We start from the raw sequence: 16223 nt of genomic DNA, 5'->3' as shown, positions 1-16223 counted from the left end.
TATTCTACCTTAAACTAATTTTTGTTTCCTGTCTTCTTCTCCATGCCTCAGACCACTGTACAGAGTTCCGTGTAACAGTACAGTTCCTTGGTATCCCTCAAGTCATTCTTGTGCCTCGCTGGCAGAGTCGGAAACCACGTCTACTTTAACTGCATTAACACATGGTAACGTACGCAGACATTCAGATGTCAAATGAGTGGTTCAGCTTGGAGAGGTCGGTGGAAAGAATGTCTGTGGAGGTGCAGAGCGCTCAGTGTTACGTGGCCCGGTGTCTACTCTGAGTTCAAACACCGTGACAAACATGGCCGACATTGAAAACGTGAAACTGTGCGGCATGGCTGGTGGCACGGGGGTCTATATCCGCATCAGCTCGTGAGGTAGAAAACTGACTACTCCTTACTCGATGTGTGAATAATACCTAAGTTAGTAATGTTGAAATAGAAAAGTTTAAAACCTGCACAGAGACGCTATGAATGTCCTGTATGTTCACCTCAGTAAAAAGCTAACCTAACCCAATGGGAAGGTTTGAGAAGGAGATAGTTTTGTGGAGTTTTTAAGCACGCAAATATTTCTCTAAGACTCTTATATATTCTATGTGACGATTCCTTTATCTCCACTCCAAGAAGGAAAACCAAACCTTGAGGACTCGGCGGGCCACTCGCACGGACGCACGCGGGCACGCTGGCCCGGGACACGGACGGGGGAACGGAGGGTGAGCTCACGCCGCACGCGGGGAGGACCCGGCGCTGGCGGACTCAGGGCGTGCGAGGGGAGGCTTGGGGGCAAGAGGAAGTCTTCAGAGACTCTAACCAGCCATTCAGGCTGAGAGATCTCGAGATTTGGAGGGGAGATGTCTGCACAGCACCTCAGGGCTCCCGAGTGTCCTGAGGACCCCTTCACCTACACCGCCAGCCTCTGGGGACAGGTAACAATTCATTTCACGTTTAAAAACTACAGGCTTTGCACGGTCGAGCTCTGGCGCGTGTCACACATATCAGGGGTGAGAAAATGAGCCAGCTACTTTCAGAGGTGGCCATCTTCCGTCTCAGGCTAGTGCGAGGAAGCCCCCTGGGGTTTTCTTGGAGGCGGAGAGGTGGAAGCAGGCGTCGGAGGGAAATATGGGGAGAGCTGGTGATGCATGGCCGGAAGGTTCCTTCCCAGTGTTCCGGGGGCCCGTCTTGAAGAAAGAGGGCAGGAACATGATAGTGTGGCTTATCGGCCTGGAAACAGGAATTGCTGCTTGTGTTAAAAATGGCCTCTTGTAACCCCTGGAAGGCGCCTCACTGGATTCTGACACCTGACTCAAGGGCGGGACACGCTGAACCTGGCCCTGACAGCACAGGGAGGGAGGCGGGCAGGCACAGGCAAGTTAAAGCCAGAGCCGAAACACAAAGTCCGGAGGGGAACCTTGGCTCCTGATCCGCTGACCCCGGAAGCGGAAAGAGCGGAATTCATCGCCACCTATTCCTTCCGGCACAGGGTGGCTGGAAGGCTCAGCCACGGCTAAGACCAGGGCCACCCTCGTTCATTTCCTCATTTTGCCTTTCGACACAACCTGGGCATAAGGGGTGTGGATGAAATCATAGAGCTGCTTCGCGTTCGAGGCGTTGCCCAGCACACCCGCCAGCTCGTCCTGGGACAGCCTTGCTAGTTCTGCGATGTTCTGAACGTGGTGCATCAAGGCGCGACAGTTTTTGGCATTGACCCCCGGCATTTTTAACAAGAAGTCTTGGGGGCCCGGATTATACTTCTCTGACTCCGGGAGGGTTTCCGAATCCGCCGAGACGGCCATGGCCGTGGCCGCGTCGGGCTGCGGCTTGTTCTGTTTCAGCTCCTCAAACAGCTCGGCGGTGGCGTGGGGGGAGGGGCACCAGAGGATCCGGAGTCTGGGGAAGTGAAGCGTGAGGAGGGTGAGTTTGGAACTGACGTCGTTGCTGGAGATCTCCTGGTGGAAGGCCCCCCGGGACATGAGCGAGAAGGGCTTGCTGGGGTCGAACTCGATGAGGAGCACCGGGCGCTTGTAGTAACGAGACATGGAGATGCACTGGCTGTAGAGGCGCCCGTTGTTTAAAGACCCAATCAGGTCACTGATGCTCTTGCGCTCCACGCACATTTCCGGAGTCAGAATGTAGTCTCCGACCTCCAAAGTCACCGGCTCGATGTCAATGCCCCGACGGTGAATCAGGGACGGGAGTTCGCTGCGGAACTCCCGCATATCCACGACTATGCTCTGCTGCACGCCGGGCTGTTCCTGGCCACCTGTGCACGGAAGGTGGCACATTAAGTGATGTCACTGGGGAAGAACTCTCAAAGACAGAACAGAACAATTAAAGCTTAAAATATGGACTTCTGTTGCTCACCTCGAATGTGCAATAACATAATACCCCAGTTTATTCATTTTTCTGTATTTTCAGAAAGGTCTGCTGGCAGTCAATAAAGGTGAACTTCTCTTAAACTCAGCAGAGCTAATAGGAAAAGTCATGGTGAACCGGCATTCACTGTTGCCTTCCCTCTGCCACCTCCCTCTATGAACGTCCCTGACGGTGGCACACGGCCACACTGTACTCCAATTCCTACCCGGCACATGCGAGACACCTAAAAAGGCTTGCTGAGTAAACTGGCTTATGAGGTCCTGTGAGAGACTTTGAAGCCATTAGTGCCATTACCAGTGAGTCCGGAGGTGGGAAAAACGGAAGAAGCTGGGAAAAACCAGAAGCCGGCGGATCAGACTGCTCACATGGGAGCATGCCCAGAATGGCCCGGGAGCATGTGAAAGGCGGTTCTGTAGTCAGCAGGTTTGGGGTAGGGCCTAAGACTCTGTTTCTAGAGATCACAGGTGGTGCTAAGGATGCTGGCTCAAGGGCTGCAGTCGGAAGGGCCAGGGGCTGCCCCTTTAAGATGCCCGAGTCCGAATCCTGGGAATGTGTAAATATATAGCCTTACACTGCAAATGTGATTATTTAAGGATCTCAACATTGGGAGATAATTCTCAATTGTCCAGGAGCACCTGGAGGGTCCTCACAAGTGAAACAAGGACGCAGGAAGGTCAGGGTCAGAGGCTCTGTCTTTGAAGGTGGAGAAAGGGCCAGAAGCCAAGGAGCACAGGTGCCTCTGGAGAGTGGGAGACACACCGACATGGGGTCTCCCCTGGAGCCTCCTGAGGGGGGCGGAGCACAGCTGGCCTACACCTTGGTTTTAGCCCAGTGAAACCCATTTGGACTCTGGAATTTTAAGAAAATAATCGTAAGGTAATAAATATAGATGTTTAGGGGCACCTGGGTGGCTCAGTCGGTTAAGCATCCAACTTCAGCTCAGGTCATAATCTCACGGTTTGTGAGTTTGAGCCCCATGTCAGGCTCTGTGGTGACAGCTTAGAGCCTGGAGCCTGCTTCCAATTCTGTGTCTCCCTCTGTCTCTGCCCCTCTACCTCTTGGGCTCTGACTCTCTCTCAAAAGTAAATAAACATTAAAAAAAAAAAAAAGGTATATTGTTTCAAGCCACTGGATTTGTGGCAAGTTGTTAGGCGGCTGGAGCACAGGAATAGGAGGGCCTGGAGGTCTGAACTCAGAAGGACGGACTTCCGTGAACAGCATCCTGCGTGGGGTCTACGCTCAAATCTCGCTTCCTTCCTACGGCCTCATGTTCAGGAGTTCTGTATGAAAGGTCACCAGCCCATCTGAGTTAACAAGAGTCTTCTTCAAAAAAGGCATAGAAGCTCTGAGGCCAGGCTTCCCATGTAGGGTCCCAGGACCACTCCCATCGGGAGGCCCTAAGAGCGGACCCGGTCCAGACCCACCAAGTGAGAGTTACGATCCACAGCCTCTGAGCTTATTCCCATGGACGCGGCAGTCCGGAGGCCCCTGCCCTAACTGGCTCCCCCCCCCCCACACCCGGACACTAAGTCAATTCAGTCCTGCCGCCAGGGGGAAACGGGGACTCGGGGAGGGGACCGGGTCGTTCCCGGGTCACACCGCACTCGGAATTCGGCCGGTCTTGCTGGCTCACCGCAGCGCAGACCGCAGTGAGGGTGATGTGCATCTGGACCTGGAGACAGGGGCCTAGGAGTCACGCGCGGCCGCAGGAAGAGAAGTGGGGACGTGCTCACACAGCTCCTGCCTGCCTGTGAGTTACAGCGGCTTCTCTGGGCAGAGATAGGAACCTAAGCGCCACCTACACAGGTTTCTTTGTACCCGCGCACTCTGGACCTCAGCCGTGACGGGTTCCGAGGTTGGGGTGGCTAGGACACAGCCCCCTTATTTGACAGATGAGCAGCCACGGCCCGGAAGGGACCCCTGTAAGAGGACAGCAGCGCGGGCACTGGGTACGGGAGCAGGCAGCCCCCCAGACGCTCCGGAGAGCCACGGCGCCCCCTACAGGCGACGGGGGAGCCTGCCAGAGGGCGGGACTCACCTGCTTTCCGCGTGTCGGCGGTCGTGCTGGAGGACAGGGAGCCCCGCGCCAGGTCCAGGTTCCCCTCGTCTCTCCCTTCTCTCCCTTCGGGGACAACCATGCTCGCCTTCTCCCTGGGGCGGAAGAGAATTGAAACATGTTTTCTCCAGCTAACTTCAAGATTCCAGATTCTAGACTTTTATACATCATAAAAGAGAAAACAATCTGTGCAACTACACTGGCAGAGAGAACACCAGAACTGCGTTAGAGCCGCGAGCACAGGAAATCCATATGGACGAGCCACGGGCAAAGGAAGGGGTAGAGAGTTTCTTGGTTGGGTTCTACTTGTGATCTTCCATAGTTACAAAATCCGTTGTTGTTTTCCATTCTGAGCATCCTTCGAGCGCTTTTGAGACATGAAATAAGCATGTAAAAATGCCACAGAGAGATGGAGACTTTTTATAAAAACGTGCAAATGCGTTACTGAGAGCTGAAACTAACTCAAGTCACTTATACTCCAAATACTTTCAGAGTCAATCATGGGTAGAAATGGTTAAAAATTAATGATTAAGAAAATGAAAACACAGATGATACAACTGTGATTTAAAAAAACAGGCGGGGGAGGGGCCCATGAAACACTTTCAATCTTACAAGACAATCCAGAGCAATGTGAATGTCCAACAGAGACGTCAACACAAGCATCAAGGTTTCAGGTGAGCTCATAGGGTGGCACGGATTCCTTCATGCGTGCGTTTGCTGAAAACCCCTTCCGGAGCGTTCCCACCTGCTGCGCTGGGTGCTTTGGATATAAATATGCTTACACAGTAAGTCCCGTCCTCAAGATAGCTCGGGATCTCACAGCTGGTAGGCAGACAGGACCGCACTATCCTAAGGTCTGCAGTCGGGGACTGTGATCACGAGGGCATCCTCAATGACCGAAGAGCAAGTGGGCCACGTTTGCTGTCTTTTTTTTTTTTTCAGAACCAGTCAAGTCTGTCAGTCAATTCATGAGTCAGCAAGTGCTATGTGTGTGATGGGTGCCGGAAGGGCCGAAAGGGTTTCCGGAGGCTGGGTCTCTTCCCTTGCACGGCTTGACACCGAGTCAAGGAGATGGAGCTAGTGTGAAAGAACAGGGAAACTGCCCAACGGTGGTAACAGAGCTCAGCGTTGAGGTGGAACAGAACGGGGTTACTTAGGGCTCACGAATAATTTCAAGAAGGGCTGAAACAACGATTTTCCAATTAAAGGAAACAAATCCAGATGGGCCAATTTTGTGACCAGCTCTGGATAAATGATGTTTTAGGACAAAGTGACCACTACAAGAAACCACCAAAGAACAGAAATTACCATTTTAAATCCTATAGCCTTTGAAACCAGATACAAAGTTATTATTAGTACAACATTTTATAGATAGACGGTGCCCGGGGGCGGCCACAGTACCAGTTCCATTTCTCCTCATGATTCTCAAAACCAGTGTCAAGTGCGGCCTTGAAGGAGTCCTTGCAATGGTGGGGCCCTGACGGCCACTCGTTACTGCTCCGTGATACCTCAACTAAGTCTGGCTAAGGACAAAGGGCAAACTATTCAGAAAAACTATTGGTCTTCGACTTCTTTTTCTTTAACATTAGGGATTAATATTAGGAACTTTTTTCTCTTTATTTCCACTTACTTCACTGGCTAAGCTACATATCACACGTGGCGGCATCCCAATTCTCTGACGAATTTGGAGTCTGTGGGTGGTTACACAGCAGACATAGTGGGTTTGCGTATAGACCCCTGTTTTGTGGATCTGAAACCACTCACTGGCCGCGTGGTCTCAAGCAAGTAGTTTAATGACTGTGCCTCAATTTCATCTGTAAAATGGGGACAATAATAAAACCTACCTTAAAAGAGGCATGTTAGGATAATTATCAATATATGTAAAGGAATCAGAACAGCGCCTGGCATGTAATGAGCATTACAAAATGCTGTTATAACCAGACTTTTCTTATAATGTGGTAAGCTCATCCCCTAATTACCCCTGATAAAGCTCAAACACTGGAGACTTGCTTTCAAATGATTCCACAAGGGTTTCAATTAATATTGTTCTATAAAAACAGCTAGTTTACCGTGAAATGCTGTATGGCAACGGCAAATTGAATCTGAGAAAAAAATGAGCTCCTGAAATAAACCTGGATTGGGAGGAAACTACTAAGTCTCCGTCAAATGAACAGAAATCTGCCACAATTCCAAATTCTTCTTTGCCTCCAGCATTTAGCGTGATTACCCATACTGTCCCATACGACAGACAGCAAATCATACCAAGTGCGGATTCCTAGTCCCATGTAATCTGAAGTGCTGAGGTTTCTTCTTGTTACTTTAACATCTTTAATGGTATCTGAATAGCTTGTATAACGTGGTAAGGCAGGGAGGAAGTGCTGATCTAGGAGTCTCTTCCAACGGGGATGAACTCTGGGATCACGAGCTATTCAAATAAACTTACCCCGCCCTTGCAAAGCAGTGACCACTCCAAACCAGATCTACTCGGAATGTGATGGCCAATTTTTCTACCTGAGGAACATTTTATTATCAATACTTAGGAGTGCCTTTTTTTTTTTTTCCTCTCTCTCATCATCAGTAACCCACTGATCTTGCCCCGGCAAGCCATCCGTTCACTGCCGGTTTGCCGGATTCATTCCTTTCTGGTTGTTTTAAATAGTAGCACTGCTGCTATCCTTACGACTTCACCCACGAAGGTCCTGGCAGAAGCACATGGTCTTTCTCTCACGTGAACTCTCTCGGTGCAAGATCAGTGCAAATGCTCTTTCAGCACCGCACCTCGTATATATTTTCCTTTTCAAAACAAACACTTCTCGAATTCCCCAAGTTTTCTGGGAAAGTAAATATCTTGAGATTCTAGACGGTGTGACTTTCTGATTGCTCTGTAATACGGGAAGACCTAACTGCTAATGAGTAGGCGATCACCACTGAGAGGGAGGAGATTAAGCCGCACCACGGATAAAATTACATTAGAATCTGATATGGAAATAATTGTGTAGATGGAAATGTAGGGGACAGTCTGTATTCTGGATTCTGCCAGGTGGCTTCCAGTATGTGCCAGGCTTACCGAGCCCTCCGATGGGGAGGCTCACTCCAAAGGAGGCATGGCATGGGGTCCCTGGGACCTTGGTACAATCTACTGAAAGTACGCTCTCTAGATGAGGCTCCCTGATATACTGAACAAGAGGCAGCCTGGAGCATGGAAACTCACCCACTCGGGGACCTTCTCCCACATTCCAGCAGGCTCCTGGGGCTACCATGCTGCAGGGAAGGCCCAGGCTTCCGAGGGCCCAGCTTCTGGGAGATGAGCTCTGAACCCTTGGAACCGCCTGCCTGATCAAGGGCTTGCACGCCTGAGGCCTGGGCTGGCCCCGAGGCTCTGTGCTAACAACCTGAGGTATGGTGAATACCTGTTTTTGCTCTGGGGGGTGGGAGATCCACAGCCACGGTGGGTGCGCTCTGTGTGTACGTGCCCGGTCCCCAGTACAAACTCTGGGCCCCAAGGCCCTGGTCGGCTTCTCCGGTGACGACTCTTAGCACGTGCTGTCACACACGGCGGCTGGGAGGATTAAGCACATCTGTGTGACTCCACAGGGAGAGGACCCCTGGACACTTGTGCCTGGTTTTTCCAGGACTCCGCCCTGTGGGTTCTTATCCTCTGCGGAGGATCGTCTTGCTGTAAAAAACTGTAACTGTGAGTAAACCAGTTTTTCTGGCTCCTGTGGGTCTTCTGGCGAATCCCTGAGCCTGAGGACGGTCTCGCAGACCCCCACATGGACGCCAGTAACCTGATGCGAGTGAGCTTAGCTCTATGTGCTCACTTGTGACTGGTGACCATTAACCCAGAGAGTGCACGGGCAGAGGATGTTTTAAAAAGAGCCACAGAGGGGCTCCTGGGTGGCGGAGTCAGTTAAGCATGTGGCTTTGGCTCAGGTCATGATCTCAGGGTTCGTGGGTTCGAGCCCCATGTCGGGCTCTGTGCTGACAGCTCAGAGCCTCGCGCCTACTTCAGATTCTGTGTCTCCCTCTCTCTGACCCTCCCCTGCTCGCCCTGTCTCTGTCTCTCAAAAATAATAAAAAAAACATAAAAACAAAATATAAATAAATAAATAAATAAATAAATAAATAAATAAATAAATAAAGCGATGGAACGTTCGGAGGTACTGACCCACATCCAGGAGCACCGACTCCAGCTCCATCTCCTGCAAATCTCTGAAATCTGTTCCCTTCGCCCCATCAGCCTAATCTTGGCTACCACCTTTTCTCCTGACTCGTTTCTCTGCTCCTTCCATTCCTCAGTTTGATGCCAGAGAGAGCGTCTAAAAATAGACTTCCCACTTAGAACGCTGCGGTGCTGCCTCATTGCCTCCACAGTCACGTTCTCGAACCTCGCCAGGGCTTCCTGTAGCTCAGAGCCCTTGTGCACACTCCCCTCCACCCTGTCGGCTTAGCAGAGAGGGGACATTCTTCATGCGTCGGCTCACACGTCATGTCTCCGGCGAAGCCACCTGCGGTCCCCACGCCGGCCTGGCCTCTCTGATACCAGCAATACACCTGTTCCTTCACCTCTGGCCAGGCTCCGTACAGGCCCACTTAGTTGACACTCATGGCCCCTTAACGATCGTCTTTCCCGCCAGAGTTTGAGCTCGAGCAGGGCAGGGACTTCCGGCACCACGGTGACTACACCAATTTCACACCAGCACAGGGCCTGAGCCTGAGAGATGCTGCCAGTTTTGAGTGGTGGGGGAGTGAGGGACTAGAAGGCACAGAGGCGGCGCTAAAAGCTCTGGACAGGAAGAGGCAGCCTGTTTTATACCTGGTTGGTTGTCACACTTTCTGGAACATTTTTTCAAAAACTGTATGTACACACAAAGCATCTCATGGAGCCTGTTAACAGGAAACACTTGCCTTGACGGAAGGACTGGCCAGAAGCTGGAAGAATCCATGGCCGAGGCCTGTCATACTCACAGAGGATTCGGAGAGCAGAGGGTACCCCGTGCCATGAGCTGAGCCCGTCCACGGGGAATGGGGTGCACAGACTCAGTAAGCACCTGTTTCCAACGCCCTGGATGACGTGGAGTAGGGGGACCTCTTACGTGTATACGGAGGGCCTGTAGCCAGCGTCAGAGGAAGGCTGTCCATTTGAAATTCCGCAGGGAGCCCCGGTGGGCTGACAGTCCCTAACAATGATTTCTGTCCTCTCGCTGCCCATGTCTGAGGCTTGGACGACTGGGCAGTCCGAGCCACGGTCCCCTCTGGGCCAGCCTCCCCGCTAGCTCAGCTCAAGGATGCCCCGTCTGGCCCCTGTGCTGGCCTTCGAGGCCCCTTAGAGATCAGGGGGCTCCTCTTCCATCGCCACGCTGCTCTGTCCTTGACAGCCACTCCTGGTGCAAGGCTATCGGATTTCCCAAACGCCTATGGGGTCTGTGCGCACCTCACTTAGGACGTTTGCCTTACGTTACACAGAAGAGCATTTTCCATTTGGATTCGGCACACTGCCAGACACGCACCCTAAAATCCGTACACGTATGTTCGGATAAACACCACACCTTCAACAACAAAAAAGGTCTTCCTGGGGTGATTCTACTGCTGGGGATCTGAACCGATGGGGTTGTAAAAGCATTTCCCGGCAAATGGGGAAGGCCGTCGCCCACCCACAGACCGTGGAAATTTTACAAAGAGAAACGAAATCATAACGCCAAGGCAGAGGAGAAACCTTGTGTGTGGGGGCATGGGAGACCGGAGGACGTTATTTCTTAGGAAAGTAGTGGTCGAGCTGTATTTTTAGTGTCTTCCGTCTCACATCCTCACGAGAAGAGCAGCAGGTCTCTCCTTGTGTCCGATATGCTGTTAAACCACTGCAAGGTGACTGGAGATGGAGGAGCAAGAAGAAAGGTGCGTGCACCCCAGGGATGAGTCAGACCCCAGGTTTATATCGGCGCGATCCCCCCGGGTCTTTCCCTCTCCGTCCTTCCTAGGGGCGATTATGCTTTGCCCGCACCGAGAGCTTCAGAGCTCCCGTGTATTACCTTATGAGTTTTTCAAAAGCCTCCTTTTCTTTCCGCAAAGCCGTGAGATAGCGCTGTTCTTCCGTTGAACCTCCATATATAAGAAAGTAAACCCTGTCAGTGAAAACAGAACTCTTTTAGGCCGTAAAAACGGAATTTTTAATCCCCGAAAGGAAGAGCAGAGCAGAGCATTCGAGATCAGCAATCTAGAGCGCTCCAGTAATAAATATCTGACCGAGAATAAAAGGCTCCATTAATCACGCACCTAAAACAAAGCTGCCTAAACCCCCGCCTGTTAAAAGGCTCGTCACCATATTTTTTATTTCCCCTTCATGGAAAGGAGGAACAGAGCTGTGCTAGATGCTGAAACATCACTAGAGAGGAGAGTAATTCTTGCCTCAGAACTATAAACAAATCAGAAAACACAAAATCTCGGCGGCTTCTCTTTTGTCAGTTTTTTCTTTACCCCTTTGCCAAACAATGATTGGAGAAGCTGCCCGGTGGTTACAAAACGCAGCTTGTGAAAGTTCATGCCAGCAAGACGTAAACATGTGAAATCTCTACAACCTTCATCTTCTCTCTCGGTTCTTCTGTGCCAGTTCTTCACAGAACCGGCTGAACGCACACTTTATATAAACATGCGGGCACAGAAGGTATATGGCTGATGTCAGGCGCAAGACAGGAATTGGATATATTTTTTTCTCTTAGAAAAGGCCGCTTTTCTATCTTGTCTGTTACTAAGAGGCTGAATTAACCAAATTAAGCACCTCATCTCTTCCCTTTTTTAGCCTTCGACTTTTCTTCTGGACATCATGTTCCTAAGTTGTATTTCTTTGAAGTGCGGACCAATTAAAAAAAAAAAAGTTGGACAATGAGTCCAGGGACCTCAGCTCTCCCCCAGAAGTGGTCCATGGCCAAGGGCAAGTCACTCATCACTTCTGGGCCTCAGTTTCCCACTGATGGAAAGAGCAGTGGGACTCCAAGGTCCCTTCCAATTCTGACATTTTGTTTCCAAATATCACACTGGTCCTTTCTCAGGCAACAAAGAACTCTGCAGGGCACAAACTGTCCACACAGCCTATCGAGAGCAAAGTATGAACAATTTACCGGCCTATAATCATTTGGCCAGCTTTGTCTAATCTCTTTACCCTGACTTATTTCTGACCCACCTGCTCCGTTCATCTCTGCTCGGGAAGGCTGTTAGTTAAACGCTGGAAGGTTTCTTTTGGCTCTGTTTCTGGTTCAGACGGAGTTCAGGATATTAATTTTGCTGTTTATTTCCCTCAGATAATTGGAGGGCCAGAACACTATATTCTTTGAGAGGCATTATTTTCTCAATCTGATATCTGTGTAGATTTTTTTTATCTGCTATTTCTTGAAACTCAAGAAAACCTGGTACAGTAATTCTCCAAACATTTTCGTTTTATGTGGATGTAACTTAGAGTCACTTCTTCAAATTTACAAGGATGACCTTTCAGAAGATCGGCATTATGGTGGTGAGTCATAACGACAGTAATTTTTGGTGGAAGTCAGGATATTATAAATTTCCTGGACTTGTTCAGAGACAGCAAACCCCATAAGCTACAGCCAATGCATAAGGCATACAGTACGGAATAGGAGGGCAGTCAGTAACGGGAATACGAAGAATCCCCTAGATTTGGTGTTCTGCTAGGACACCTGCATCCTTCCTGTGCAAACTTCCCAGATTGGTCAGAAAGCAAAAGGAGGTTTCATAAATGTCACCCACCCCCCAATCAGGGCAATGGAATGTTAAAGCCAATCCACGTGTGGCTGGTGTAGCATCTGTGTCAGAACCCAAAGAACCTCGAGATTGAAGCCTTTAAGAAAACAGGTCAAAAGATGGAATATTACTTGGCCACAAAAAAGAACAAAATCTTGCCCTCTGCCCCAACGTGGATGGGCCTCAAGAGCAGTGCGCTAAGCGAATAAGCCAGAAAAAGACAAATAAATACCGTGTGATTTCACTTGTAAGAGGAATCTAAAAAGAGAAATGAACCAACAACAACAAAGAGAGAAAGAGACTCAGAGAACACAGAGAGACACAGTGCCAAAGGGCAGGGGGAGGTGGGGAGAACGGGTGAAGGGGATGGAGAGCTACAAACTCATAAAATCAGTAAGCGGCGGGGCTGAAGAGTACAGCGTCGGGAATACGGTCCTTAATACTGTAGCAGCTCACCGTGGTGAGCGTTTTCTAACGCACGTAACTCCCCAGTCTCGACGCCGCACACCTGAAACGGATCTAATCTGACAGGTCAGCTACACTTCAATTACAAAAACAGGCACATGTACATCAAAAAAGAGAGAGGAAAGCGCTCCTGTTCTCCAGAACTTGCCTCAGGGGCTTCCCGGGCCTGCTCGCCCGGTAGATCTCCAGCTGGCGAACGAACGTCAGCTCGGCGTCGTACAGGACCACGTATCTGGGCTCCACCTCGTGCAGCACCCTGGTCAGGGCGTAGGGGTCGCTGCAGCCCCGCAGCGGGTGCAGGATGGTGAGCGGGTCCCTCAGGATCCCATAGGCGGCGTCCGAGGGCAAGTTTAAATCCAACTCCTCGGGCTGGATGTCTTCTAGGGAGCTTTCCGGGCTGCTGCCTGCGCTGGGACGGCCGTCCTTGGTGTCCGCTCCCGCTTCCGGTCCCTCGGGCTGCCCCATCATCTGAGTCAAAGTCAGCCGTCGCTTCTTCCTCTTGAGGGTCGGGTCCTTGGTGGCGGCCCTCTGCTTGCCGCGGGGCTCTTTGGGCCTTTTGTTCGCCTGCGCCGCTCTCTGCGCGCCGTCCTCGTTTCTGAATTTCGTCCACACGTCCTCGGCCTTGCTGTCCTTCTCGAAGGTCTTCCGGTAGAGCCGCAGCAAGAAGGCCTCTGCCCCGACGGCGATAAACTCTCGCAGCTGGGAGCATGTCCGGTCGTCGCTGGCGCAGATCAGCACCTGACCTAACCGTGCAAACCAGTGAAAGGTTACCGTCACCTCGCGCGTCCCGACCCCGTTCTCTATCTGCCCGCTCGCCTGCTCCCCCCACAAAGGAGACACATCTCATTCCCTGGCGCTAACGATACAGCGTTTACGAGGTTTAAAAAGGGTCTCAGATGCTTATCAAAGGCTTTCCCTCTCGAGACGGGATTAGTGAAATCTTTTGAGTAAAGTTGAAGCCAGAAACATTTAGTCTTAGGACAGCATAGCCGTGGTATAATGGAGGCTTTGCAGAAGCTCTTTTTAATTAATAATTTTCCAGAGGATTTTATATACCAAGATAAATTCCAAATGGATTACAGAGCCAAATGGTAAATATTACATTGTAAAAAAAAAAAGAAAGAAAGAAAGAAAAAGGCGACAATTCTTTGTCTCTCTGCATGGAGATGATTTTCTAGGCTTAAGAAACAGTGGAAGCCATCTCAGAGAAAACTGGTATCTACTATAATCTGAAATGGACTCTATATAAGAAAAAAACTGCATTGAGAAAGCTAAAGACAGAAAAACAACTTTATAGAACTATCATAAATGATAGTATCTTTAATATATAAGAAGCCAATACAAACTGAGGACATACCCTTATTTGGCCAAGGAAAAGAAAGACAATTCACAAAAGAGGAAAAAGCGTTAAGAAAACACTGAGCTTGGGGTGCCATGATCTGGGGTCATGATCTGGTGCCTCATGAGTCTGAGCCCCGCATCGGGCTCTGTGCGGACAGCTCCGAGCCTGGAGCCTGCTTCGGATTCTGTGTCTCCCTCTCTGCCCCTTTCTTCCTCGCACTCTGTCTCTCTCTCTCTCTCTCTCTCTCTCTCAAAAATAAATAAACATTTAAAAAATTTTTTTAATTAAAAAAAGAAAACACTGAGCTTACCAAACACCAAATTTCAAACATTTTTCTCCCAATGAATACAATTGTTACACATATATATGTATACACGCACACAGATACATACAGGAAATCCAGTCACTGTCTGCTAAGTGAAAAAGAGATGAGCTCTCACATTGCTAGAAGAAATGAAAATTTATATAAATTTCGTGTAAGTCAAATGCGGTAAAATGTCTCAAGAATGTTATCACATTTGACTTGCTAATTATATATCCAGAAATTACATCTGCACTGTGATCTTAACAATGTGAAACAGAAAATACAGAAAAGAAAACCGGGAGGAAATAAGCCAATGTGGCTTCTAGACATAATTTTTTTTCCTTCTCTTTTTTCTTCATTCTTTTCCATTTTCTTGAGGGGGCAGGCATGACCTGGGGTCTTAAATCACCACAGTACTGTACGTTCTCAGATAATATCAGCAGTGTATTAGAATTATGTGCTTCCCTTTACTGATTCGTAGGACTTCAAAGTCGTAAGAGATTAATAAAAAATCTAGTTTTTTAAAATATCTGGTTTTGGAGTGCCTGGGTGGCTCAGTCGGTTAAGTGTCTGACTTTGGCTCAGGTCATGATCTCACAGTCGGTGGGTCCAAGCCCTGCGTTAGGCTCTGTGCTGACAGCTCAGAGCCTGGAGCCTGCTTCGGATTCTATGTCTCCCTCTTTCTCTGCCCCTCCCTGGCTCGTGCTCTGTCTCCCTCTCTCTCTCAAAAATAAATAAGCATAAAAAAATTATATGTAAAAAAGCAAGCCCATTAGCTTTCTCCTGGGGGATTCTAGATTGAACAGGGGGTAAATCTGTATGTGGAGATTCGCTGCATCTTTACATCCTGAGAAGCCAGCCAGCACAGCACCCTGCTCTCACGAGCAGGCGAGAGTCAACCAGGGGACAGTCCCGTGAGATGAACACACAGGAAGCTGCCACCAGAATTTCGGTGTTCATCCGCTACGGATTCTCCTACAGAATAACGGTAAGGTGCCTTTCAAGAACTAATAATGGAGACTCGTGTGCTCTGTTTTGAAAGCAAATGTCATCACCTCTTTTTTCCTACCTGGACCACCAAGGGCTTCACTCTCCTTATTTTCTGCCTCAATTTCTTTCAGCACTTCCGTTAGAGCTTCCCACTTCGGGTTGCTTTCCAGGACCAATTCCTTTTTTGTTTCTGTAGAGGAATAAAAGGGTAGCCCCATTGCCCGGGGTACTATTTACCCACAAAGTGTTCCACAGCTCTTCAGAACAACAGATTACAGAAGCGTCTTTCCAAGCCCGTTCCTTTGAGCTTCCTTCCTGATGCCAGATAGAAACTACCTTCTTGAAAAAGGTCTCTTTAAGGTCTAAATAGAAGATGCTTCAAACCAACGTGGATAGAGGTTCCATAGTGGGGCACCTGGGGGGCTCAGTCGGTTGAGCGTCCAACTCAGGATCTCACGGTTCATGAGTTCAAGCCCGAATCAGGCTCTGGACTGACAGCAGGAAGCCTGCATGGGATTCTCTTTCTCCCTTTTTCTCTGACCCTTCTGAACTTTCATGCATGCTCTCTCTCAAAATAAATAAACTTAAAAGATTTTTTAAAAAAATAGAGGTTTCATAGTGCCTTGACAGAAAGTTACACCTATGGTCATGAATTTGAGATGATTCTGTATTGGCTGTCAACCATGACACCATATATAAGGTGCTAGATAAGATGAAAGAATGAGTACAGAGAAAGTGTATTTATTACTTCTAAAATCCCCGTGACTTTCACAACCCTGAAAATGGGATACAAGGGGACAGCAACCAAACATTCCTGTTAGTACTCAAACGCATCACTAACGTATTTAAGTTCTGAACTAGACCTCGGAACTAGGCAGAGAGTCAGCACCAATCCTATTCTATGCTTTAAAAAAACCATTGGTGGGGCACCTGGGTGGCTCCGTC

At 49.4% G+C, this 16223-nt stretch overlaps 1 protein-coding gene across 2 annotated transcripts in view; it reads right to left on the bottom strand.

The window, feature by feature from the left end:
* Positions 1 to 585: 585 nt before the first annotated feature.
* The window catches only part of ERCC4 (ERCC excision repair 4, endonuclease catalytic subunit), a 30378-nt gene continuing 14740 nt past the window's right edge, over positions 586 to 16223 (bottom strand). For both annotated transcript variants that reach the window (XM_029949124.1, XM_029949125.1), the window contains exons 7-11: positions 15358 to 15468; positions 12791 to 13385; positions 10458 to 10550; positions 4411 to 4523; positions 586 to 2259 (exon numbers count right to left, since the gene is read on the bottom strand). In XM_029949124.1, coding sequence (XP_029804984.1) covers positions 1526 to 2259; positions 4411 to 4523; positions 10458 to 10550; positions 12791 to 13385; positions 15358 to 15468 — 1646 coding nt within the window. In that variant the 3' untranslated portion in view covers positions 586 to 1525. The remainder of the gene's footprint in view (positions 2260 to 4410; positions 4524 to 10457; positions 10551 to 12790; positions 13386 to 15357; positions 15469 to 16223) is intronic.

This window comes from Suricata suricatta, chromosome 8 (genome assembly GCF_006229205.1).
Source record: "Suricata suricatta isolate VVHF042 chromosome 8, meerkat_22Aug2017_6uvM2_HiC, whole genome shotgun sequence".
In the NCBI taxonomy this organism is placed as follows: domain Eukaryota; kingdom Metazoa; phylum Chordata; class Mammalia; order Carnivora; family Herpestidae; genus Suricata; species Suricata suricatta.
The sequence above is the reverse complement of the archived record's forward strand: the minus strand, read 5'-3'. Positions and strand labels throughout refer to the sequence as shown.